This window comes from Hemitrygon akajei, chromosome 29, assembly GCF_048418815.1.
Source record: "Hemitrygon akajei chromosome 29, sHemAka1.3, whole genome shotgun sequence".
NCBI classification, from domain to species: Eukaryota; Metazoa; Chordata; class Chondrichthyes; order Myliobatiformes; family Dasyatidae; genus Hemitrygon; species Hemitrygon akajei.
The window spans coordinates 34,707,143-34,733,794 of NC_133152.1; the positions used below are offsets into that span (position 1 = coordinate 34,707,143).

The following is a 26,652-nucleotide window of genomic DNA, read 5'->3' on the forward strand; positions in this document are numbered from 1 at the left end:
ATAGGAGATCTAATATCAGATGCTTTCTTGTTGGGATTACTATGCACTGATTAAGGAATTTTTACTGGAACACATTTGACACAAACTATCCAATCCAGCTTTTTTACAGTATTGGAGTCGCAGTCAACATGTGGGAAATTAAAATCACCTACTATCACAACCTTATGTTTCTTGCAACTGACTGCGATCTCTCTCCAAATTTGTTTCCCTGAATCCCACAGACCGTGGATGTTCTATAACATAAACCCATTAATGAAGTCATCCCTTTCTTATTACAAACAAGAGAAAATCTGCAGATGCTGGAAATCCAAGAAACACACACAAAATGCTGGAGGAACTCAGCAGGCCAGGTAGCATCTATGGAGGGTCTCAGCCCAAAACATAACCTGTACTCTTTTCCATAAATGCTGCCTGGCCTGCAGAGTTCCTCCAGCATTTTGTGTGTATCCCTTTCTTATTCTTCAGTTCCACCCACATCACCTCAGTCGACGAGCTTTCCAGTCTGCCCTTGGCTGACCACTGCCGTGACATTATCCTTGAATAGTAATGCCACCCTTCCCCCTTCAATCCCTCTTGCTCTATCATGTCAAAAATAATGGAACCCTGGAACCGCCAATCTTGCCCCTCCTGCAACCAAGTCTTACTAATGTCTACAATGTCATAATTTCATGGGCTAATCCATGTTCTAACCCACCCGATCTTAAAACAAAAGCCCTATAAGCCATTGCAAATAGATTTAAATAATAAGAACATAAGAAATAGGAGCAGGAGTAGGCCATCCAGCCCATTGAGCCTGCCCCGCCATTCAATAAGATCATGGCTGATCTGTCTGTAAACTTAACTCCATCTACCTGCCTTTTCCCCATAACCCTTAATTCTCTTACTATGTAAAAATCTATCTAACTGTAGCTTAAATATATTTAGTGAAGAAGTCTCAACTGCTTCCCTGGGCAGAGAATTCCACAGATTCATCACTCTCTGGGAAAAACAGGTTCTCCTCATCTCCGTCCTAAATCTTCTCCCCTGAATCTTGAGGCAATGTCCCCTAGTTCTAGTCTCACCTACCAATGGAAACAACTTTCCTACTTCTATCTTATCTATCCCTTTCAAAATTTTTTGTTTCTATAAGATGCCCTCTCATTCTTCTGAATTCCGGAGAGTATAGTCCCAGGCAACTCAATCGCTCCTCATTGGTTAACCCCTTCATCTCTGGAATCAACCTGGTGAACATCCTCTGCACTGCCTCCAAAGTCAGCATTTCCTTCCTTGAGTATGGAGACCAGATCTGCACACAGTACTCCAGGTTCATTCTCAGGTAGTATGTGGTGACATACACTCAGTGGCCACTTTATTAGGTGCACCTGACCAATAATGCAAATATCTAATCAGCCAATCACGTGGCAGCAACTCAATGCATAAAAGCATGAAGACATTGTCAAGAGGTTCAGTTGTTCAGACCAGACATTAGAATGAGGAAGAACTGTGATCTAAATGATCTTGGCCATGAAATGATTGATGGTGCCAAGAGTATCTCAGAAACTCTTGATCTCCTGGGAATTTCATGCACAACAGTCTCTAGCATTTACAGAGAATGGTGCAAAAAAAAACAAAAATAAAAATCCAGAGTGGGAGTTCTGTCTGTGAAAACATTTTTGTTAATGAGAGAGGTCATTAATGAGAGGGGAGAAGGACCAGACTGGTTCAAGTTGATACGAAGGAGACAGTAACTCAAATAACCATGCATTACAACACTGGTGCGCATCTGTGAATGCACAACAATTTGAACCTTGAAGCGGAGACTACTCCAGGTGCAGTTTGGAAGATGGCATCTCCGGGGTGCTGCCCTGGACAACCAGCTCCAGACTAGCTTTGCTAACTGAGGCATCATGGGTGAAGGAACATCAGGGTTTCATTGTAGCAGATATATGGACAGAGGTCTGTAGTTGATATCTCTCTCTCTCCCTCTCCCTCCCTCCCTCTCTCTCTCTAAGTTTGTTGCCAATTCTCAAATTGGAGAACCTCGGAATAAAAAGCAACATGGCAGACTGTAATATCATGACTGTGACTGTCAGTCTCCCCTTTCACTGTGAAATGGGTGAAAGTTCTTTGTTCCATGTTACTGAGAGAGAGAGAGAGAGAGAGAGAGAGAGAGAGAGAGCCTGTGGCATGTTGAACTGCCGGGTAAACAACAGATTCGATTCACTGCAGATCATGGTCTCTCTTTGGGTGCTTTGCTGTTGCTTGCTGGGTGATGGGTGCTGACAGTTTCTGCGGGTGAGGGGGGAGGTTGATGCTTTACTGCTGCTTGCATGGGGGAGTGGGGAGAGGAAGCTTTGGGGTTCTAACATTTTTCTGTTGTTCATTCTTTTGGGATTCTTCTGTTCTTCGTGGTTGTCTGCAAAGACCAAATACTTCAATTTGTATACTGCATACACTCGCTGATAATAATCAGAACAATACGGGTTATTTGAACCTAATAAAGGAGGTACCTTATAAAGTGCTCACTGAGTGTATACGTACTTCTGTAATATATTTACTTTGAACTCTAAAGATCCCTGGTATTATTTCAAAGAGCATATGTCTCAGACAATATTTATACATTTCTCAATGAACATCAGCAAATTATTTGGACACTACCATATTAAATCATCCATTGTTCATTTTTGGCTGGTCGGGTGGAGATCAGTCGCTACCAACAGAGGTGTAAGGCGCTTCTTCCCTCCATTAGCCTGCAGGTCACCCTTGGGCAAGGTATAGCACCTGCTTAGCCCCCTGATCAGGGTCATGTAAAGCCATGGGCGCTGGTGGGGGATGGTCGTATGAGTAGCTGGTTCATATCACAAGTCCTGGTTAAGTGACCACTGGCACCAGGCAGACAATCTCTGAAGAGTGTTGATAATGGATGGGGGGGTCACCCATCTTGTAAAAACACTGCACAGAAGGCGGCAATGGCAAACCACATCTGTAGAAGAATTTGCCAAGAACTATCATGGTCATGGATTAGACCATGATCACCCTCGTCATACGACACAGCACATGATGATAATAATGTTTGTTCATTTCCCTCCATAGATACTGCCTGACCTGCTGAGTTCTTCCAGCAATTTTCTGGTCACTTTGCTGTCTATGATGTGATACAGATGGTGGCTGTTGGTGTGATCAAGTAAGTTACTAAGAAAAAAAATGTCTACCAGCTCTACCAAGGCTGCCAATAAAGTATTTTGTGTGTGTTGCACCACATTGCTATTAGTGGGGTCTTGCTGTACAGAAAAAAGAAGTACAGCACCCTCTCCTATATGAACGCTGCTATAGAAATACACTAATCTTCAGTCTTTGTCTCTTTTCAAGCTCAAAGGTATCGCATAAAAACTTAGTGATGTGCCTAAGATGAATGTCCTAACAAGGTGTAGGCATTTTTCCAGGTTTTTGTCAGATTCTTTTAACCAGAAACATTGCTACTGACATCAGGAATCCACACACAGGCTATAGCTGCTTCCAACTCATCTGTTTACAACGCAAATCCTCTAATAAATCTAGGTGGCCAATTCAAGTGCCAATTTATTTAACTTTAAAGAAATTTCACAACTTTAAATCTAATTTTTGACCATTATCACAATGTCCATATATAATAGCACTTTTGGCAAAAAAAAAGTGTTTTTTTAGGCTGCCTGGTGATCACTTCCCATTTTCTGGTGCAGTTGTGTGGTGGTTACTGGAGTTATTTCAATAGTTACCAAACACCTTATGAGTAGATGTTGCTACGGTCTACTTTATTAGGGTGTGATGTGGCTCTGGCCTATTCCCTTTGGTGATCCAGAGGTTGGTGCCCATTTTGATTGGTAATCTAATCATAAACTGCCTGTCATTTGATTTGGAAAGGTCACAACTGAGTCACTGACTAGATTCCGTAGTGGTCCATTCACTATGTGATCCTCACCCATCGCAATTTTCTGGCCATATGTTCACTTTCATTGGCCATTCAGCAAAACAAAGTCAAGCAAAACGGTCAATTCTGGATAACTCTGAACATCCTCTACATAGCACCATCCAGAGACAGAGAAGCAGTTTCAGTGACAGGTTACTATCGATGCAATGCTCCTCAGACAGGATGAAGAGGTCAATACTCCCCAATGCCATTAGGCTTTACAATTCTACCGCCAGGACTTAAGAACTTTTTAAAAGCTATTATTAATGCTTTTTGAGATGGTGATTTAGATGCATATCATATTTTTTTACTGAGTTAAGTATTGTATGTAATTAGTTTTGCTACAACAAGTGTATGGGACATTGGAAAAAAAGTTGAATTTCCCCATGGGGATGAATAAAGTATCTATCTATCTATCTTCTGTTAATTAGATTAGATTCAAGTGCCGAGTACAGATGCAAAGCTGATGAAATGCAGTTAGCATCTAAGCAGAAATGCAAAGAATAGTGTTATTTACAAAATAACTGCAAATAAAAAGTTCTATAGCACACAAATATAAAAGTACTGAGACAGTACAATATGGGTGCAATACTGCTTAGTGCTGTGATGTGAGACTCAGCAGGGTCACAGCCTCAGGGAAGAAGCTCTTCCTGTGCCTGCTCATGCGGGAGTGGAGGCTCCTGTAGCACCTACCGGATGGGAGGAGAGTAAAAAGTCCATGGTTAGAGTGAGATGCATCCTTGATAATGCTTTTCGCCCTGCCCAGGCAGCGTTCATGGTAGATGTTCTCAATGGTGGGCATTTGTGTGCTGATAATCCACTGGGCAGTTTTCACCACCCGCTGGAGTGCTTTGCGGTCCGATACGGGACAATTGCCATACCACACTGAGATGCAGTTTGGTGAGTCTGCTCTCAGTGGTACAACCGTAAAAGTCCGTCAGTATCCTGGGGCAGAGGTGAGCTTTTTTGATGCTCTGCAGGAAATAAAGGCGCTGTTGCACCTTTTTGATCAGGATGGCCTCAACCTGAAATGTCGATTGTCCACTTACCTTCAGAGGTATTACCTAACCCACTGAGTTATTCTGGCAGTTTGATTTTTACTTCGGTTTATATAGTCTTGTGTTCATTTTCTACAGTAGTCAATAGCCTGCTATCATCTGGTAGATGTGAAACAATAATTTTCATGGGTCTTAGTGATGTTCATCCGTCCAATGTTCTGCTCTCAAGCACTGGGTATGTATTCAATTCCCTGCAATCCTTGTTCCATGGATTCTGCCAATGAAAGCTGAACAGCCAAAATAAATTCCTATCTCTGCTGCAGCACAGAGACACAGTATTTAGTGCTGCTGTCTCAAAGCTCGAGAGAACCAGGCTTGATCCTGTCAGTGCAGAGTCTGCACGTGCTCGCTGGGCTTGCTCGTGTTCCTCTGAATGTTTTTCTTTCCTGGCACTTTCCAAAGGTTTATTGGAAAGTTAACCGGCCACTGTTACTTACCCGGCAGTGTAGGTCAATAGCAAAAAGTATCAAAGGGGGAAGTAGAGGCTGATGGGAAAAAGCGAGAAAAAATTCAGGGATGCAGGGACAGAGAATTGGAATAATGGGATTACTCCCCTAGCCAAGAGTGTGGAGCTGAGGAGTCAAGTGACTATCTTCTGCATCATTATAAAATATGATAAAATACAAGGTCACCACCATATTGTGCAGAATTCCAATTATCTTCACAGCAATTAATAAATTAAACTCATCCATTTAGTAGATGAGATATAATTTGCTCTGGGTGTCATAAAAATGCTGGAAGAACTCGTTAAATCCCCGCCACCCCCCTTTACCATTCCCCATTCCCCTTTCTCTCTCTCACCTCATCTCCTATCCTGCCCATCACCTCCCTCTGGTGCTCCTTTTTCTTTCTTCCATGGCCCACTGTCCTCTCCGATCAGATTCCCCCTTCTCCAGCCGTGTACCTCTTTCACCAATCAACTTTCCAGCTCTTTACTTCCCCTCCTCCCAGTTTCACCTATCACCTTGTTTTCCTTCCTCCCCTCCCCACCTTCTAACCCTGACTCCTCGTCTTATTTGTCTCCAGTCCTGATGAAGGGTCTCAGCCCAAAATGCTGACTGTACTCTTTTCTATAGATGCTGCCTGCTGAATTCCTCCAGCAGTGAGTGAGTGAGTGAGTGAGTGTGTGTGTGTGTGTGTGTGTGTGTGTGTGTCTGTCTGTCTGTCTGTCTCAAAATTTCTAGCATCTGCAGAATCTCTTGTGTTTATGATTTGTTGCTCGAGGTATCTTTGCTTTGTTGAAAGATTGGCCAGGCTCGGAGTGTATCTACTGGAATTCTTAAGAGTGACATGGACTTGACAGGGTGGATGTGGAAAGGATAGTTCTTCTTGTTGGAATCTAGAACTAGGAGCATTGTTTAAAGATAAGGGGTTATCCATGTTAAAGGCAACTGAGGCAAAATATTTTTTCTTACAAAGGGTCATGAGTCTTTGGAACTTTCCCCCTCTAATGGCAGAGATAGATACCTGAAGCAAGGATGTGAAAGATCACCAAAGGAAGACAGCTCACAATCAAATCAGTCGCAATCTTATTAAATGATGGAACAGGCTTGAAGAGATCGAATGACCTGCCCTACTTCTCATTCCTATGATTGTCTGTCAGTGTTTTCACTGTACTGACACGATGAATTTCTGAGCACGTAACTCAAACTATGCTTGAAGCCAGCCCTTCGTGGCAGAACAATCCAGCCAAGTTCAAAACAGCAAATAAAAGCCTAAAATCCCCATCCGCTTTAAATAGTCTGGATGGAAAAACATGGTGAGGATATAAATGTCACAACTTTATGTATGAATGAATTGAACTGAAACCATGCATGGACCAGCACTGGATTGTCCTTGTTTTACTAATAGTTTTCTGTCCAATGATGCACTCCTGCTGCTCCAGCTATTAAATTCATTCTTTCCACTACCCTTAAGAAACATCCTGCTCAGTACCTCCTTTCCAAAATTCAACTTATAAAAGCTGCAACTCAAGCCAAGCTGCCCTGAGTCCCCTGTGCATTATGGCATTAATGTTCACTACAAGTCAGTTATACAAAACAACAATCACAGAGTCTTGGCTGTGACATTTATGATTGCATTTTATTCCAAATTTGGCAATTTTTATCACAGAACAAAGTTATCAAAATAATTGAATATGAAGTGATTATTGATATAACTCGACTCTGAACCATTGTATTTTTCTAACATTCAGGTAACCTTCTAAACCCAAGGCCAAGTCTGTCTCCACGGGAAAAGAAGGTTTCTATACTGGGAAGTAGAAACCCTACCTGTGTGGATTTCTTATTGCCATAAACTGCATTCCCACTTCATCTGTCAAAAAATATCATCAAGCAAATTTCCCTGTGCTTTTGCTGGACTTTTTCCATGTTAATTTTCCAATCAGTTGGTGAATTCAGCAAAGTTAGCTCAAAATCATGATCGAAGAGGAAAATGGGAGGAAAAGGACAGAAATACCAGATAAAGGGGTGAGGTGGGAAAATATCTTGCAAAACAATCTGGACCGAAGGATTTCAACCTGAAACATCAACATTTCCCCTCGCAGATGATGCCTGACAGGCTGATTTCTTCTAGCAGTGTTTTCATTCGAGGTTTCAGCATCTGCAGCCTTTTGTATCTTCAGCAATCTGGTTCGCTGGTCTGTATTAGGGTGGCAGGTTGGAGATACATCTCTACCAAAGGAGGTTTGAGGTGCTCCTTCTCTCCGCTAGCCTACAGGTCACCCTTGAGCAAGGTGTAGCACCTGCTTAGCTCCCCCCACCAAGCAGGGTCACATGGTGGATGGCCATATGAGGCAGCTGGTGCATAGCACAGGTCCTGGCTATGTGACCACTGGCGCCAGGTAGACAATCTCTGGAGAGTATTGAATTGAATTTACTTTATTACTTACATCCTTCACATACGCGAGGAGTAAAAATCGTTACATTACATCTCCGTCTAAATGTGCAATGTGCAATTTATAGTAATTTGTAATAAAGAGTATATACAAGAGTAATAGAGACAGTCAATATAACGTAGAAATACATTGTATCAGTGTGAATTGATCAGTCTGACGGCCTGGTAGAAGAAATTGTCCTCGAGCCCGTTGGTCCTGGCTAAAGCAGTACCGTTTCCCAGATGATAGCAGCTGGGTCAGTTTGTGGTTGAGGTGACACAGGTCCCCAACGATCCTTCGGGCTCTTTTTACACACCTGTCTCTGTAAATGTCCTGAATAGTGGGAAGTTCACATGCGCTGGGCTGTCCGCACCACTCTCTGCAGAGTCCTGCGATTGAGGGAAGTACAGTTCCCATACCAAGCAGTGATGCAGCCAGTCAGGATGTTCTCAGTTCTGCCCCTGTGGAAAGTTCTTAGGATTTGGGGGTCCATACCAAACTTCTTCAACCATTTGAAGTGAAAGAGATGCTGTTGTGCTTTTTCACCACACAGCCGGTATGTACAGACCTCATGAGACCCTTGGTGATGTGTATGCTGAGGAACTTAAAGCTGTTCACCCTCTCAACCCCAGATCCATTGATGTCAATAGGGGTTAGCCCATCTCCATTCCTCCTGTAGTCCACAACCAGCTCTTTTATTTTTGCAATATTGAGGGAGAGGTTGTTTTCTTGATACCACTGTGTCAGGGTGATGACCTCTTCTCTGTAGGCTGCCTCGTTATTATTTGAGATTAGGTCAATCAGTGCAGTGTCGTCAGCAAATTTAATTAGCAGATTGGAGCTGTGGGTCGCGACACAATCATGGGTTTACAGAGAGTAAAGGAGGGGCTGAGGACATAGCCCTGAGGGGCACCTGTGTTGAGGGTCAGAGGGGCAGAGGTAAGGGAGCCCACTCTTACCACCTGCCGGTGATCTGACAGGAAGTCCAGGATCCAGCTGCACAAGGCAGAGTGAAGGCCGAGGGCTCTGAGCTTCTCGTCTGGAGGGAATTATGGTGTTGAATGCTGAACTGTAGTCCAAGAACAGCATTCTCACATAAGCATCCTTCTTCTCCAGATGTGACAGGACGATGTGTAGAGCTGTGGAGATTGCATCATCTGTTGATCGGTTGTGTTGGTAGGCAAATTGTAAGGGGTCCAGTGTGGGTGGCAGCATGATGCAGATGTAGTCCTTAACCAGCCTCTCAAAGCATTTCCTTATTATTGAGGAGTGTGCTACAGGATGCCAGTCGTTCAGACATGTTACCTTGGTCTTTTTAGGTACAGGGTCAATGGCGGATGTTTTGAAGCAGAAGGGCAGTCTACGCTGGCAGAGGGAGAGATTAAAAATGTCTGTAAACACACCTGCCAGTTGTGCTGCGCACATCCTGAGTACCTGCCCTGGGATGCTGTCCGGTCCTGCAGCCAATTCTATAGAAAAATTTGCCAAGAACAGTCATGGTCAAGACCATGATTGGCCACATCATACAACATGGCAGATAATGATAATGATGGCTTGTACTGGGGTAGGTGCTCCACACAAGGCCCCTTCTACTATACTTTATCTTATTCTATCAGCATATATTTTTCTTTCTTTCTTTCTTTATTCAGTTTTTTTCTTACATGCATTCACGCTATTCCCCAGATCAACTGTCTAAGTATTTTTTTGTGTAAAATATTGTGTGTGTGTAATAGCTCTTGGTAAATATACCTCATGCCAGTGAAGTTATGTCAAACAGCTAGACAGATCATAGAATCAATCCATCATTGAGCCGTGAGAGGCACAGTCTGTGATTCCTGAGTGTCAGGTGAGTTCCCCTTGGCTGCGTTGCTCCCACCCTCCCAATTAAAAAGCCAGTCTAGACAGGATTTGTCTGGACACGTTTATGGATAGTGGTGTCTTGGAAAGCAGCCAGTGCCCTGTGCAGCTGTCCCCCTATGTGATGCTGTGTCACCGAGAAAGGAAAAAAAGGGCATCAATACTTTTGATTGAATTAACAGAAGCCATGTATTGAGTTGAGGTGTGAGAGAGGATGCTGGGCGGAAGTAAGGCGGGGGGTGCAGAGCTTCTGAAATATGGTCAGGTTCCCCCGCCTCCTGATTGGAACGAGGTGCAGAGACAGGACATTGGGAAAGGGAAATGGGTGAAATCCAGAGGAAGAAATGCAGCAATGAATCTGGCTCCAGCCCACTCTCCCAGTTACAAGAGACTTTGATGTGGCCGAGAGCAGCAGCAGTGCTTTCCGTGGGAGGCTTGTGGGCCGCACTGGCTTGTAATTAACTCTTAATATTGAGGGGAATTGTCTGCAGAATGCCACAGCTTAAATAAAGGAACTCTCCCTGAATTCAGGCTTGGCTGTAACAATAGTAAGAGGTTCATTTGCAAGGGCCTACTTCATGGCTTGTTCCTCATTTCTCATTGTATCTTCTTCCTCTCTGATCAGCGTCCATCTCCATAACTCCACGTGTTTCACTGGGGGGGTGGGGGGAGCTCTACTGTTGCTTGCATGGAGGGTGGTGGTGGTTGATGCTTTTGCAGCAAGTGGAGGAGGAGGGGGGGGAGGACATTCTCTGATATTAAATTGAACCGCTGATCCATTGAACGTACTGCAGTCAGTCCATGACATTCATAGGAATGGAGGTTCCTATGAATGAAGGTGCCCTTCCTGTTTTCCCCTGTTCAGGGATTTAAGCTGATAAATCAAATCAGTAAGGACAGAACAGAATCATTACAGTATAATAGAAGTCCATTTGGCCCATCAAGTCTGTGTTGGAATGGCAAAGCAATGAGGTTCTGCTGCCTGGTCACCCAACGGTCCAACAGCATCATGCAAAGAAATGCGAGGAATTCATTCTTAGCGAGAAGTCAGGATTGAAGATTACCCATTTCCACTGCAGTTTTGTCGGTTCTGAGGGGACTGACGAGGCCAATGTGCAAATTGACTGGTGTCTGGAACAACACTCTTATTTCAACCAACACTATGAAAAGCAGACTAACTCACCATTTTAGGGAGTGCCCTGCTAGAGAAGATAGATATTCTCACAACAATTAAGAATCACCTAGACAATCAGTTGAATCACCCTGTTATTAGAAGCCAATGGATCTAATGCAGGTAAATGATATTGGTATAGATGAGTGCAAAGGTAGGAATGGACATAATGGGCTGAAGGGCCTGTTTTGTGCTGTACCAATCCTATGACTCTTTTACCTCATGACTGTGTATTATGTCACTGGAAAACAACAGCTGACAGGTTTGTTCGTGCAGGTTTAGCCAATCAATTTTTTTTTTTACTGTTTTTTTTAATGCATTTTCTACATCACTACAGATAGAAAAAAAACCCAAACCAAAATGAAGAAAATTAATACAGTGCAAAAATAAACATACAATGATAATATAATACAAAAAAGATAATTGAGAAAGCACCCAAATTGAAGTCATGTAAAGTTAGTATCCTCCCCAAGCCCCGCAACAAAAAAAAACTCCAGACCAACCACAACACAATATAGAGAATATAAATCAGGACATTCAAACCCCCAAAACTGTAAATACACTTGAAAACAGAAGATAATAATGCCTACTACCAAAAAAAAAGAGCTGAAAGCAAGGGACCGAAAAAAAAACCTTAATTAAGAGGAAGGTTATGAAAGTACGCAATAAAAGGTCCCCAGACCTTATGGAACTTTATATCCGAATTAAGAACTGAATAATGAATTTTTTCAAGGTCTAAGCAGGACATAATATCGTTAAGCCATTGAGCATGCGTGGGTGGGGCAACATCTCTCCATCTAAGGAGGATTAAACGTCTAGCCAGGAGAGAAGCAAATGATAGTATTCGACACTTAGTCGAACTCAAACGTATATCTGTCTCACCCAAAAAACCAAACAAAGCAATTAAAGGGTTAGGTTCTAAGTGGTGATTCAGAATATAGGATAAAGTTATGAAGACATCTTTCCAAAAGCCAATCAATTTTTCAGTAATGTATTGCCTCTGAACACACTTCGATGTTTGAGAAATATTACAGCCCCAAATCTTGCTTTCCTCTTTTGACAGCTGATCCTTCCGGCTGGTGGCGTAGTGGCCTCAGCTCTGGACTTCGGGGTGAGAGGTCCCGAGTTCAAATCCGGCCAGCTCCCTTGCACGCTCTCCATCCATGCCTGGGTTGAGTGTCGAGCTAGCAACTCGACCTCATAAAAAAAACCTGGAGAGGGATGGGCTCCGCCAAGTTTCAGATGCCCAAGACACTCCATACGATGAGCAATCAACAAAAAGATCGGTGCAAAAAGCTAGTCATGACGGTGCCCTGACGACTCCACCAGGAGTAAAGGGCACACACACCTTCGAGGTATCCACACGAATATTCCAAACTAACCTACTGACCTGCCCACCACTGAAAGTCAGCCTACCATTCAGTAACGTGGAGACAAGAGATTCTGCAGATACTGGAAATCCTGAGCAACACACACACAAATGCTGGAGGAACTGAGCAGGTCAGGCAGCATCGATGGAGGGGAATGAACAGTCGATGTTTCGGGCCGAGACTGGAAAGGAAGGGGATAGAAGCCAGAATAGGAAGGTGAAGGAAGGAGAAGGAGTATAAGGTGGCAGGTGAAAGGTGAGACCAAGTGAGAGAGAAGGTAGAGTGGGTGGGGTGGGGGTGGGATAAGTAGGAGGTGATAGGTGGAAGAGGTAAAGGGCTGAAGAGGAAGATTTCTAATAGAAGAGGACAGCGAACCATGGAAAAAAGGGAAGGAAAAGTATTATTTATTGATTGATTGAGATACAGTGTGGAGAAGGCCCTTCCGGCCCTTTGAGCTGCACCACCCAGCAATCCCCCAATTTAATGCTAGCTTAATCACGGGACAATTTACAATGACCCATTATCCAACAAACTGGTACGTCTTTTGACTGTGGGAGGAAACCAGAGCACTCAAAAGAAACCCTCAGAGTCATGGTGAAAACGTACAAACTCCTTACAGGCAGCAGCGGGGAATTGAACCAGGATCATCTGTGCTAACCACCATGCTACCATGCTGCCCCAAACTGGGTCAACTCTCTGCAGCGCCCTGGAAACCTCAGTCCTCTGATTTAGAGGAGGGAACGGTTTCCTTGAAACAAGATTAACACCTAATGTAATCGGACGGAGCAGAGCAGAGGGAGGGAGCCAGAGTAGGAGATGGATGGAAGTATTGCAGATGAAGACAGTTTGGGTTACAACAAGACAAAGAACAATAGACAGAGACAGACAGAGCAGGAGAGAGTGAGAACTGAAACAAAGGGCTGGGAACACAGAATGGACACCACGGGGAGTAGGGAGAACTCTCCTGGGTTATACTGAATCTACTGTATGGGAAAGGTGCAGCTTAAAACAATATCAGCACTGAGTCCCATGTGGGCTATGTCATGCATTACACTATCTCAGGAATCACAAATGAGTCCTAATTTGAAAAATAGTCCACTGCAAATAATAGCCCAACTTGTGTGGTGCAGACCCAACAGCGAGCACACGCACCAAGTTAGTTTATCGTGAGTGCAAGCTGACACTTCTGAAGGGCAGTGTGTCGACCCGCCCAGTTAAGCAGCCCTGCTCACACAATGGGGACATTGTGCATGAAATCTTCGGTCCAGAGGAGCAAAATTAATAGCTGACGCTAGACTGACACCCTTTCAGTTAATAAAACGTCAATGCGGTATAAGGTGGAAAGAGACCCACATTTCATAGCCTCGCGTTTCCTGGCTCCTTGCCAGCAACCTATTTAACCTTGTTAATCAAGCCGACATCAGATTTCAGTGTCTCCCATCTCTCATACATCAACACAGATTATTCTCCTGAATCCCAGAGCGACCCTTGACCTCCACAACATAGGGTCTCCTTTTCTCAGGGCCCGCTTCAAACAATTGTGTTTTGCTCTTTTTTTTAAAACATATTTTTCTCAGAAGAATTCAAAGGATAAAAATCCCTTTGTGTTTCCCTTCAATTTGCTCTCACCATCAGCCATATTTCAGACGAAGCACTTCACTGGAGAAAAGGCGAAGACTGTTGGTTAAGCAACTGATTTGATTCTGTATTGGCGTGGGCATAATATTTATCTATAACCACTTCCAAACCAAGGCCATCAAATGCTGTGACCCTAAAGTCCATAGGACCGCAACAGAGAAAAAACCCTTGTCCCTACTTGGCCAGCATTCCAACAGTGGTTGATATACTAATGTGAGAAAACCTTCTGAAACCTCCAATGCTCTGAGGGTTTTAGCGATCAGATTTTGACACTTTGTCTCTCCTTTGTGCGAAAGTCTGGTAGGTTTTCTTCTCAGTGACCGGATGAATTTTGATGTCTTTACTTTTCATTCCCTGCACTGGCTGTGGCAAAGTCTTCCGCGACCCTGGCACCCTGCGCCGGCAACGGTGGCCGCACTGCTGGCAGCCCCCACTCCTCCCCCTCACTGCAGTAGTAGTTTGATAGGTATTGCATTCCGTTTTTCTTTCCTATTTTACTGCCTCGATGTACAGTACTTTGTAAAAGTCTTAGGCACATACTGTATAGTTAGGATGCAGTAATTTTATATATTGCACTGTACTGCTGCCACAAAAAAGACAAAATTTCACAATATATGTGAGTGATGATAAACCTGATTCTGATATGGGTCTCCTGTGGACTGAGAGTGGGAAGGGGACGGGAGGAAGGGAATCACCATTGGGAAAAGGGGAAGGGGACAGGAAGAAGGGGAGGGAGCAGGAAGCACCAGAGGGACATTCTGTAATGATCAATAAACCAGTTGTTTGCAATCAAATAGCCTTCCCTGGCGTCTCAAGGCTGGGTATGTCTGCACCTATGTCACCTCCCCCCTAGCCACTGGCATGCCTTCTCTGCCACTTGTCCCACACCCCTCCGTAGCACTCCACCCTCGCCATTCTCAACATCCTTTGCTCCCTCCAGATTTACAAACACGATCTCCGCTCCATGTTGACAAATAAAATACTGTGCAAAAGTCTTAGGCAGCCTAGCTAAGACTTTTGCACAGTACTGTACTTATGAATGGAATGCAGTGTCTGGATGCCACACATACAGAACCTTTTAACTCTCTTGGTACATGTGATGATAGTAACCAATTCCTCCAGCATTTTGTGCATTGCTTGGATTTCCAGCGTCTGTAGATTTTCACTTACTTAATTCACTGAGGCAGATCTGTAACCTATTATCCCACTTCAGCACTACATCCAATTCTATGGAGTGGAGGAGGCCTGCAGCCATGGCCAGATCCAAGTGAGGTGTGATATTCAGAGAGGACGTTACACAACTTCCAGTGGTCAGAAAGCTGACAATCTAGATGCATGAATCATTGCCAAGATAATATACGCCATTATCTTGCCAGTAAAAGGGTGTGTTACAGCATCCTGGCTTGTGTGTATATGCCTTGATATGTTAATGACCAAGAGATCGTAATGTTCTGACATTGGATGTAAGACCTCAGTATCAACAACAGGCCTTTGGCCACCATTTTAAAGGTGTAGAGGTTATGGCATTTCTACAACGCAAGTCTCTATGGAGAAGGACACACACACACACACCCCCCCCCCCCCACCTAATTCTGAATCACTAAACCAGATCTGTTGGAATAAGAAACAAAAACTGAAAATAATCATGCACTAGATGAATGACAACTTAATGGCTATTTAGTTAATTTGTAATCTTTTATATCAATGCAATATGTTACTACTAGGAGCATTTTTATGTGCTTTGGTAAGGCGATAGTCTATCGTGGTCAGCCAATTACATGCCATTCTTATTGAAATAGCTTCCAAATCTAGTCTCATTATTAGTCAGCTTCCTCTTTTATGCCAAATGCTTCTGGTCAACAGCTCTTAACTTTTTAACTTTTTAGATGCCTGTGTTTATGCAGAATCACATAATTGGGCAAGATCTTTAGGCTTCTCTTTCTTTTCACACACATACACATACACCCACACATACACACTTCTCTGCAACACAAAATTAAGCCAATTGTTGATTTGTTCCCCCATCTCTCACCTCTTCTCAAATGCTCCTTAAGCAGCAGACTTAGAGAACAATCAGGACATTCAAGAGGAACTAGGAAGATACTAAACTAATGCAAGCTAAATCCTCAGTTTCGGAAACTGGCCAGACACCAACACCATCAAGAACTCCTCACATCCTGGTCATTCTTTCTTCTACACGCCCTCTCCCGTTCCCTTCTACTATCAGGAAGAAGACACAAAAGGTAGAGAGCCCATACCGCCAAACTAAATGATAGCTTCTCTCCCACTGTCATCAGACTCTTGAATGGACCTCTAATGCACCAAAGATGAACTCAATCTCTCAATCTACTTCATGATGGCCCTAGCGCGTTAATTGCCTACCTGCCATCACTGTACTTCCCTGCATCACTATATATTGCATTCAGTTTTCCCTTTTCGCACTACCTTGATGTGAGGATTCATAACGACATCTGAAACTTTGACAAACTTCTATAGCTGTGTGGTGGAGAGTTTATTGGCTGGCAGCATCACAACCTGGTATGAAAACAGCAATGCCCTTGAACCAAAAACTCTACAGAAATGATGGCCCAGTCCATCACAAGTAAATCCCTCCTCACCATTGAGCACATCTACATGAAGCACTGTCACAGCAAAGCAGCTTCCATCGTCCGGGACCCCTCCACCCAGGACATGCTCTCTCATTGCTGCTGCTAGAAGAAAGAAGATACAGGAGCCTCAGGACTCACACCACCAGGTTCAGGAACAGTTATCACCCCTCAACCATCAGGCTCTTGAACCAATGGGAATAACTTCATTCAACTTCACTTGCCCAATCATTGAAAGGTTCCCAAAACCTACAGACTCACTTTCAAGGACTGTTCATCTCATGTTCTTGCTATTTATTGCTTACTTATTAATTATTATTATTTCTTTGTGTTTGTATTTGCACAGTTTGTTGTCTTTTGCACACTGGTTGAACGCCCAGGTTGGTGCAGTCTTTCATTGATTCTATTATTGTTATTATTCTATTATGGATTTATTGAGTATGCCCAAAATAAATCTCAGGGTTGTATATGGTGACATACATGTACTTTGATAACAAACTTACTTCGAGCTTTTATCTGTCTGGAGGACGTGCAAACAAGAGCTTTTCACTGTATCTCTGAACCTGTGACAATAATAAACCAATTACCAATCCTCAGGAAAAGCAGAACACGAAGCAAAGATGCCAACAAAGCAAAAAAAGGAATCAGTAACTAAAAGCTAAAGCTAAACAACCCAATGACCAGCAACAGGTGAGGTACGTAAACTTATTATTATCAAAGCACGTTTATGTCACCACACACTACTGAGATACAGTTTCCTGCAGTCAATCAGAACCAGGTTTAATATCATCGGCACACGTTGTGAAATTTGTTGACTTTGCAGCAGCAGTACAATGCAATGCATCATTTTTTTTTAAACTATGAATTACAGTAAGTATATATTAAATAGTTAAATAAGTAGTGCAAAAATGGGGGAAAAACGTAGTGGGGCAATGGTCATGGGTTCAATGTCCATTCAGAAATCGGATGGCAGAGAGGGGGCGGGGGGGAGTTACTCTTGAGTTGCAGAGCGTTTTCAGGCTCCTGTGCCCCCTCCCTGATAGCAGAAATGAGAACAGTAGAAGAAAGAAGTACAACTGAAAGACTACACATAGAAACTGACAATCAATGTGCAAAGGGGACAAACTGTACAAATACAAAAACAATAATAAATAAATAAGTAAATACTGAGAGCATGAGCTTGAAAGTGCTCAGTGGTCAGCTGAGTGTTGAGGTGAATGACATTATTCACACTGGTTCAAGATCCTGATGGTTGAAGGGCGCTGGACCTCCTTTCTGCTGGCAGCAGCAAGTAGACAGTATGCCCTGGGTGGTAGGATCCTTGACGATGGATGCAGCTTTCCTGTGCTGATGCTTCTTGGAGAGGTCATATAGACTAGTGCGCCCTCAGGGTGACGGATCCTCGTGGCCTGGAGGCAGGCGGACTTACGGTTCGTGCCGCCCCCAGAAAACTGGTGTGTCGTGGGAGACGGCCGATCGAAAGCAGCACGCTGGCTGCTGGCTGTGTGCCCAGAGACCCGAGTTCTTTGGGCGCAAAGCTCAGAGGAAGTGATGCAACAGACTTTTAACGTCATAAATCAGCAAGTTGCTTTGTTATGTCTTCCCTCTCACTGTGAAACGGGGACACCTCCTTTTCCCTTATTAGGGAGAGAGAGAGAGAGAGCCTGTGGTACGTCGAATTACCGGGTGAATGTGTAGTCTTTGAGGTACTGTAAGTCTGTGTCTTTATTGATGCTTTGCTGCATGCTTGAGTGCTTGGTGGGGGGTGCTGATGCTTTTTGTTGGTGGGGGAGGGGGGGTCGTTGCTTTGCTGTTGCTTATGCATGGGAGGGAGCTGGGGGGGCTGGGGTTCTAACACATAACTGTCATTCATTCTTTGGGGCACTCCTCTGTTTTCGTGGATGTTTGGGAAGAAGAATTTCAGGAAGTATATTGCATACGTTTCTCTGACGTTAAATGTACTATTGAAATGTACCTATTGAATATATATATATGGTAACGGAAAAAGTGTATACCTCATTAACATACAACATCTACTACCTCAAGTTCTATAAATGAAGGGACAATTGATTCAGGATATAATGCAAGAAATAAAGAACATAACAATATCTAATTTTCGAGAAAGGTGTTAGAATGGACATCAGAGCAACCCAGAGCAATTAAGACCATAAGATATAGGAGCAGAATCAGGCCATTTGGCCCATCAAGTCTGTTCCGCCATGTCATCACAGCTGATCCATTTCCCAAACTCCTGCCTACTCCCTGTAGCCCTTCATGCCCTGATTAATCAAGAATCTATCAACTTCTGCCTTAAATATACTCAAAGAGTTGGCCTCCACCGCCATTACTACTAGTTAATTAAATTAATTACTACTAATAATAAAAAACAGAAAACATAGCCATCTCAAGGTGTGTTAGGTTAAAAACCAAACACAGACATTATTTCTTATAGAATAAAAGCCACAAACTCAAATAACAATGGAGCATACTACCGTATATTGCAGTAGAAATGTTATAAAGTATTATTAACAAGCTCCATAAACTGTAACAACCTGAGTCAAACTCTCAGGAATCTGCTATTAGCATTCCCTGGATCCGATCCATGATGTACTTTGGCATGAGAAATGTCCCTTAACAGTTGTGAATTATACAAGAGAGGTCACGCTGCACACTGCAGGCACACAGGTACTGCTTGCGAAAAACACACACACTGACCCTCCAACCAAACAACAAAGATCAGTATCACAGGGAAAAATGTCACATGAAGCTCTACGAGACATTAGAAAATCATTAAACATTTAAGAGCACTAATTCGGAAGTGGTGCAGCTCAGGTGGTTGTTGGGTTGAGTTGTTCTCTAACCTTGGCAATTTACTTGGAAACGTTTCATCACCGTGCAAGGACGCATCATCAATGGTGGTGTGTCCTTCAAATACTTGGCCTTTATATACTTTTCAATCAGCTGATTAGATATCATTTCAGAAACTCAGTTGTGATGTGAGGACGCGCCACAATCAACAGCACCTGACAATATCTCCTCATTTGATGACGAAACATTTGCAAATAAATTGTCAGGATCAGAGAAAAACTCAATCCAAAGTGTCTGGGGTCCTGTCAGAGTCTGTGATCTACAGATAAAGCTCAAACTACGGTTCCTCGCAGGCAGTGGCTACTCACCGAGCAGCTTGGCGTTTCAGTATCCCCGGGTGAGGCTTGGGAGGCGTGTGCCTTCAGTCTGGGCGAACCGATTCCTTGCCCACTTTGCCAACTGAAGCGTCGCGTGAGATTGAAACATGGAGACAGCCAGCAGGGAGTGTAAGCTGCTGTCAAGAAAATGCCCCTGCACTCAACCTCAGAAATCTCTCTCTCTCTCTCTCTCTCGCTCTCAAAGGTGAGTGAGAGTCTGTTGGCCCTTGAGTCTGAGGAACTTGGACACATGCCATGGCAGATTGTAACATCAAAATAGCAAGCTGTTGGTCTCCCCTCTCACTGTTGGCAGGAACAATATTTCTCTCTCTCTTGCTAGTGAGAGTGAATGCCTGTCTGAGATGTCGAAGTGTTGAGATGGACAGTAGTTTTTGATGGACTCTAGGTCATGGTGTTCGGGGGCTTTGCTACCGCTTGCACGGTGGGTGCTGGAGTAGGTGGGGGAGGGTGAGTGGGGATGGGAGGATCCTTTTGCTACTGTTAGCATGTGGGAAGGGAAAGGGGTCTTTGGGGTTCTGACATCTCTGTCATTGTCTTTGGGGTTCTTTTTCTATTTCGTGGTTGTCTGTGAAGAGTAAGAATTTCAGGCTGTATACTTTATACATTCTCTGATATTAAATTGATCCATTGAACGTTTAAGAGCACCTTTCTTTTCTTCAAACTCCAATGTCTACCATCATCTCTCCCCATCGTTTCTTACATATTCTCCATCATATCTCTCCCCATATCCAAGTCTCCAGCGGCATTTCTCGCAAATTGCAATATACAGTAGCATCAATTCCATTTCATATTCTAACTTCCAGTCTTCCCTCTCGTTTGAATCCGCAGCATTAGCTGTTCCAAATACTAATCAGTAATACCACTCTCTGCTCATGTGCTCAGTCTCAGCAGCATTTCAGCCTCATGCTCCAACCACTAACATCTTCTTCTTCACGTCCTAAACTTTGTGCACTATTTCTCTTCATGTACTGAACTAAATCATTCATCAGTTTCTCTCCTTTCTTCATAACAGCCTTTGTTAATGTGAAGTTAATGAACTGACCCTCACAGTGAACCTCCGATCACACTCCCGATGACCCTGGGAATCCTAGCTTGCAGATTCTGTCGAATATCATAAAAAAGATTGACAATGATATTTGCTCACGAAATATCATCAACAAGAACTCAAAATTATATAAGAGTAAATAGCTAGTAAGTCAGTTGTGAAACTGGATTGATTCCATATTGAAATTATCTGAACAGTGTTGAGAATATTGCTACCACAGTAACTTGTTAATTTTCTTATGGTACGAAGCTAACAACAAAGCTGAGAGTAGGTGCCTATAATATCTGGTCTCAGTCAGGTGACATGTTGCTCAGTGGCCTTGATATCCGATACGGTCGGCCCCTACCTTCGCAGGTCTTCCCATCAGCCTTCAGCTTCGAGCCTGCATTGCAGTGGCAGTAGTAGCTGCCAATGGTGTTACAGCATTGTCCTTCGCAGCCCCCGTTGTCCGCCTCACATTCGTTCATGTCTGGAAGAAAAACACGGGGAAGATGTAAGACTTTGTCACCTTTGTATGCAAGTCTTAGAACAAGCCCATCACATATTGTCATTGTGAGGACTTTGCGGAGCAACCTGACTTAATCCTAATATTTCACATTTAGATTCAGATTTTTTTTAAATCACACGTACATCAAAAACAATGTCTTCCAGTAAGATGGCGCAGGCTCAGTCGCAGCAGCCTCTCTGGGCCCAACTGTTTGTTCCTTACCTGTTTTTTCTGATCACAGCACATTGATGGATATTAAGAAAATCTAGTACCTCACTAGCAAGTTGCTCAGTAACGGTGGGGCTAGACTTATTGCATACTTGTTGCAGCCCGCCCTACTGCAACAGAGGCGGTGCACAGAAGTCAAACAAATAGTGCAAATGATGGTCTTAGTCATTATACATGTGACCACAAGACCCTGTTGGACACTGGTGATGTAGAATACTACAAGCCTGATTCACTAGTCCATTGGCAAGACCAAGAGGAGGGAGCTGACGGCCCCGATAATTGCGTGAGCCAACCCCTCAAGCTGTGGAGGGGGGCCCAGGAAAGGAAACACTGGAGGTGGTGTGGGAAGGAGCAGGGGAGCAGCGGATGGAGTCCTCGCTGGTTTGGGGCTGGCTCCTCCAGGTGGTGCAGGCCTCCAGTGTTTGCTCAGTGGAAAACAAGCTGGAATGCCTCATCTGTGGCTGCGCGTTGAGAAACAGCTGCCTGCTTGCTCTTGCAGAAACGTGGCTCCAGCACAACCTCTGGGCGGGTGTGGGAGGGGGGGATGAAGAAAGAAGCTGGGAGGGGATAGGTGGAAGAGGTGAAGGGCTGGAGAAGAAGGAATCCAATATGAGAGGACAGTGACCATGGAAGAAATGGAAAGACAAGTGTGGGTAAGGTAGGTGATACCAGACAAGGGGGAAGGTGGGTGGCTCCTGGTTCCTGTCTCCTTCCTTTCCAGTCCGGATGAAGGGTGTTAGCAACTGTTTATTCCCCTCCATAGATGCTGCCTGATGCTGAGTGGATTTTGTGTGGATTGCTCAAGATTTCCAGCATCTGCAGAATCTCATATTTACTTTTCAAGATATCCATGTCATCAGTAAATTAATGAACAATATGCTACAACCATAATTTACTAACCATGCCTTCATCTAAGTCATTAATATAAACAGGCACATTACTAGTTACATGTTACCAACCAGAAAAACATATTTATTTCTTTTCTCTGTCACCAACGTTTTACATCCTACACAATGAGCTTTTATTGTCCATAACCATTTTTGTGACATCTTATCAAACTCAGAATATACATTTGCTGGGTTCCCTTTAACCACAACACATTATTTATTGTATGAACTCCAATTAATTGATCAAACACAATTTCTCTTTTACATAACCTCGTTGACTTTGCCTGATTACCTTGATTTTTTTCCACGTGCCTACTACAAGGAAACAGGATGGTACACAGACCCATTAATGGATGGAGAAATATATGTTCTATTTGCTCCCAGCACATTTGCAGTTCAGACTGACCAAACTTCCAAACTAATATTTTGAATATTAAGTTGGAAAGAAATAACTTGAGTCTTCATTTGTAGGATCAAAAAAAATTGCATTATAAAAGGAAACACATTGAGTACTTGAAGTCTCAAGAAACTTCACAGGAACAATTGTCAAACAACTTTGACAAGGAGTTGCAGAAGGAAATATTCGGAGAAGTGACTGAAAACTCAATCAAAGTGTGTTTTAAAGGGGGAGAGGGGTCGAGAGGGTTGCAGAGACAGAAACCACCCTGACAACAGTTTATCATGTTAAAGAGTGAGCTAAAAGGAGAAAGAGCCACAACGTCATGCCTATGCAAAGCAATCTGACTTTTTAACAACCTTGTTTAGCACTTTTCTCTTTAACAATACTCTTAACCAGCTCAATATAAGAGCTCCTCCTTCTACTAAGTTAGTAGAAAGTGGAGTTTAAATAACGCCACTCATCCGACATAATTTACTGAGAGAACACACCAGATTCGGAAGATGCCATAAATCCAGAGTAATATGTGCAAAATAATGGAGGAACTGGGCAGGTCAGGAAAGGAATAAAGAGTCAATGTTTCAGGATGAGATTCTTCATCAGCCCTGATCTGTTGAGTTCCTCCAAAATTTTGTATGTGTTAATTTGTTAAGGGAGTTAAGACCAAGTAAATTGGTCAAGCAAACATTGATCAAGCATTGAAATACAATGACGGTGCAGATGGCTTCAGGAAGCCACTGGATATTTTTTGCAGAGACATAGGTATAAATTATTTTAAAAACAGTAGATTAGATTTAATGATTGGATGCTGTTGGCCATGAAGGAATTAAAATATGAAAGGAAACATTGAACTTGAATGAGTCAAGGACAGTGGTAGTAGACAAACCAGATGTCTTTGTTCTTGTAATGTGCTTGAAGGAATAGAGGCTGCCATTTTGTGAAGCTGCTCTGTAACCTCCATTTTGTGAACTGTTTGATGAACTCACTCTTGCTCTGAGATAACTTAATAAGAGCATTTGAATGTGGACAAATTAGTTTCTGCTAATGATCTGCTGAACATGAGATCATTCTCAGATGAACTAGTTATTGTGTACAATAAATTTATTACGACCTGCTGAAGGATGTCGGCCCAAAACATCGCCTGTTTACTCTTCTCCATAGATGCTGCCTGGCCTGATGAGTTCCTCCAGCATTTTATGTACGTTGCTTGGATTTCCAACATCTGCAGATTTTCTCTTGTTTGTATTGTGTATAATGGCAGGTTTGCAAAAGTAATCTCGTTACCTCGGCCCAGTCTAGGTGGCCTGGTTTAACTGGTTTGAACCCGACTCAAATAGAACAAAAGAAGTCACCTAAGGCATAAAGTTGTGTAGCCCATGGCTAGATCCAATGGGAACCTGACACAGGTCAGGTGACATCGAGCCAACAAGATTGAAATGCAACATTTGAACTGATTAGGAAAGAGTATAAGAATGAGGGGCTTCAAATGCAAAGAGGCAAGAACTCTGGAGACTAACGGTCACAAGGAAATCCCCCATACCGGGGCCTGGAAGAAAAAGAATCGACTGTTTAACCAATGGGAGATCCTCTATATCCGTATTATAAATTGGAGAAGTGATATAAGTGAGTATTGCTACAGCAGTAACAGTAGAGTTCATGCTTTAAGTAGTTGTTGGCCCGGGGTCAATGTAGTAATTGTTTGTGCAAAGATAATAAAGTGCAAGCTTTGACTGATTAAGAGTTGCATAGTGAGTTTCCTAACCTGGGTCAGTTGATAATAGTCAACAAAGTCGCATTAGGGCAATTACCAATGAACACATCGCTGGGAATGCCGGAAAGATAAACAAGTGGAATACTCTCAATTATGTTCTGTGTATAAGACAAGGCCGTCGCTGACAGTTGTCAGTGGGCTTTTTGCCTGAAGCCATCTGCTGTGGAATTTTATTCTGATATTATAAATGCTGCTTTTTAATGCTTGACAAACTTTGTCATATAAAAAAGAATTAAATGTCAGACACTGCTTGAACAGGCTCTCTAGAGAGATGCTGGAATGAGCTGTATAGATTCAGTCAAATGCAAATCAGATTTCTTTCAGAAATAGCATTTTGGGATACAGCATATGAAAGGTTGCATGTGGTGAGTAGAGTTTGTTTTTTTTGTTTCACGGTTCCTATGATGCTATGTATTAGACGGCCCTGTGTGCATTCTGTTTTATACACAACCACGACTCCTATGGGAGGTGGGATTTCTTCAGAGCAGATGTCCAGTACAAATTCGGAATATGACAATGCTCAATGTGAAGTCTGGCCCCACACTCCACAACGCTAAAGTAGCAGAAAGGTAACTGGGGGAACAACGAGGATGCTACTGTTACTCATGTGGATTACCTTTAGTGTTTGATAAAGAAGATCGATTGAAGAAAAGTATAAGAGATTAGCGATAAAGTATAAAATGCTGAAAATAGTAGGTCAGGCGGCATCTGTGGAGAAAGAAAAGGAGTTATTGTCTCAGATTTATGAACTTTCATTTGAAGAGGAGCTGAAGCTGAAGGAAAAAGGAAATAAGTTAGGGAGGAGGCAGGAATCACCAAGCATACGTGCATAGCAATGCACTTCAGTTGGCATTAAGTGTCTCATGGCATGCCAGGAATGTGTACAGGAGTCTCACTGTGGCGGCTGTAATTACCAGCCGCACCATTAACTGGGCATGTTAAGTGTCCTGTAGCCAACCATCCTCCTGATAATCGGGCAAATGACTGAGCTGTTGCATTACACCAGCCTGAGTAGATGGGGCTGGACAATTGGCTTGTGCCATTCTGCTACAGCCAGAGGGGTGTTCTCTGGAGTTGCTTCATTTATGCCGTATCTTTTTAAGGACAGGAATGTTTTCTCTCCCCTGCAATTTACTATGGATTGGCCAGCATCGAATATAAACTCGCGGTCAGGTGACGAGTGGTGTCACTTGGTTTGAGGAGTATTTATTATATTGTTGTAACCAAGTTCTGTTTAGCTGATTCAAGTTTGGACTCTAGAACAGTTCTGTTGAGTTTGTAAATATTTTGGGTAAATAAAACCCCTATTTTTTTCACCCTTACCTGCTCTCCCAGTTTTATGCGTACCCTGGTCCTTCACACTCACCTCTTTAGGGACGATACGAATGACTTGGATATAAAAACAAGGAGCCATATATATGGACAACACACACAAAATGCTGGTGGTCATTAGTCAGGGCGTGAATGGTTATGGGGAGAAGGCAGGATGCAAGGGAAATGGGTCGGCCATGATGAAATGGCGGAGAAGACTCGCCGGCCAAAATGGCCCAATTCTGTTCCTATGTCTTATCTTCTTATGGAAGGGGGCAGGAGGGAAGATTCACAAAGCGGGGCAGCACATCTGTCAGCTATTAAGACACAGCCTGCCCCAATTCCAGCTTGCCAATGCAGCAATTCTGTTACAGATCACCATGTGAGTAGCTGGAATTGTAACATGGTCCACAGTTACGTTGTGGAAAATAATATTAATAAGTTGATAGCTGGTTGGCTGAATCAATGATTGTTTGCAGAGCATCAGAATCAGCGGCTGACTGCTGGTCTACCCGAGGCACAATGTCCTGACAGCAGTGGTTCAGTGCGGAGCTCTTTTGTATCTGAGTCAGAGGGTTGTGAATTCAAATCCCACTCCTCCTGATGCCCCAAGTAGAGTATCTAAAGATTTCAGTCCTGTTAGAGGTGTTAATCTGAGATTTCGCTTCTCAGGTGTGCAGAAAACACCTTGTAATGTTTTTTTTGAAGAACCAGGAACTCTTCCTGGTGCCCCGGTCAGTATTTATGAACATTTGATGATTTGTACCAATGCTGCTTCAGGGAGGTTGCTGTTCACTCAGTATTTGCTACTTTCTTACAT

General features: G+C 43.2%; 1 protein-coding gene across 1 annotated transcript in view; it reads right to left on the reverse strand.

Annotated features, from left to right (window-relative positions):
- LOC140718425 (uncharacterized) overlaps positions 1-26,652 on the reverse strand; it is a 353,391-nt gene that overhangs the window by 212,007 nt on the left and 114,732 nt on the right. Inside the window, exon 2 of the mRNA XM_073032152.1 lies at positions 21,098-21,220. Coding sequence (XP_072888253.1) covers positions 21,098-21,218 — 121 coding nt within the window. The 5' untranslated portion in view covers positions 21,219-21,220. The remainder of the gene's footprint in view (positions 1-21,097; positions 21,221-26,652) is intronic.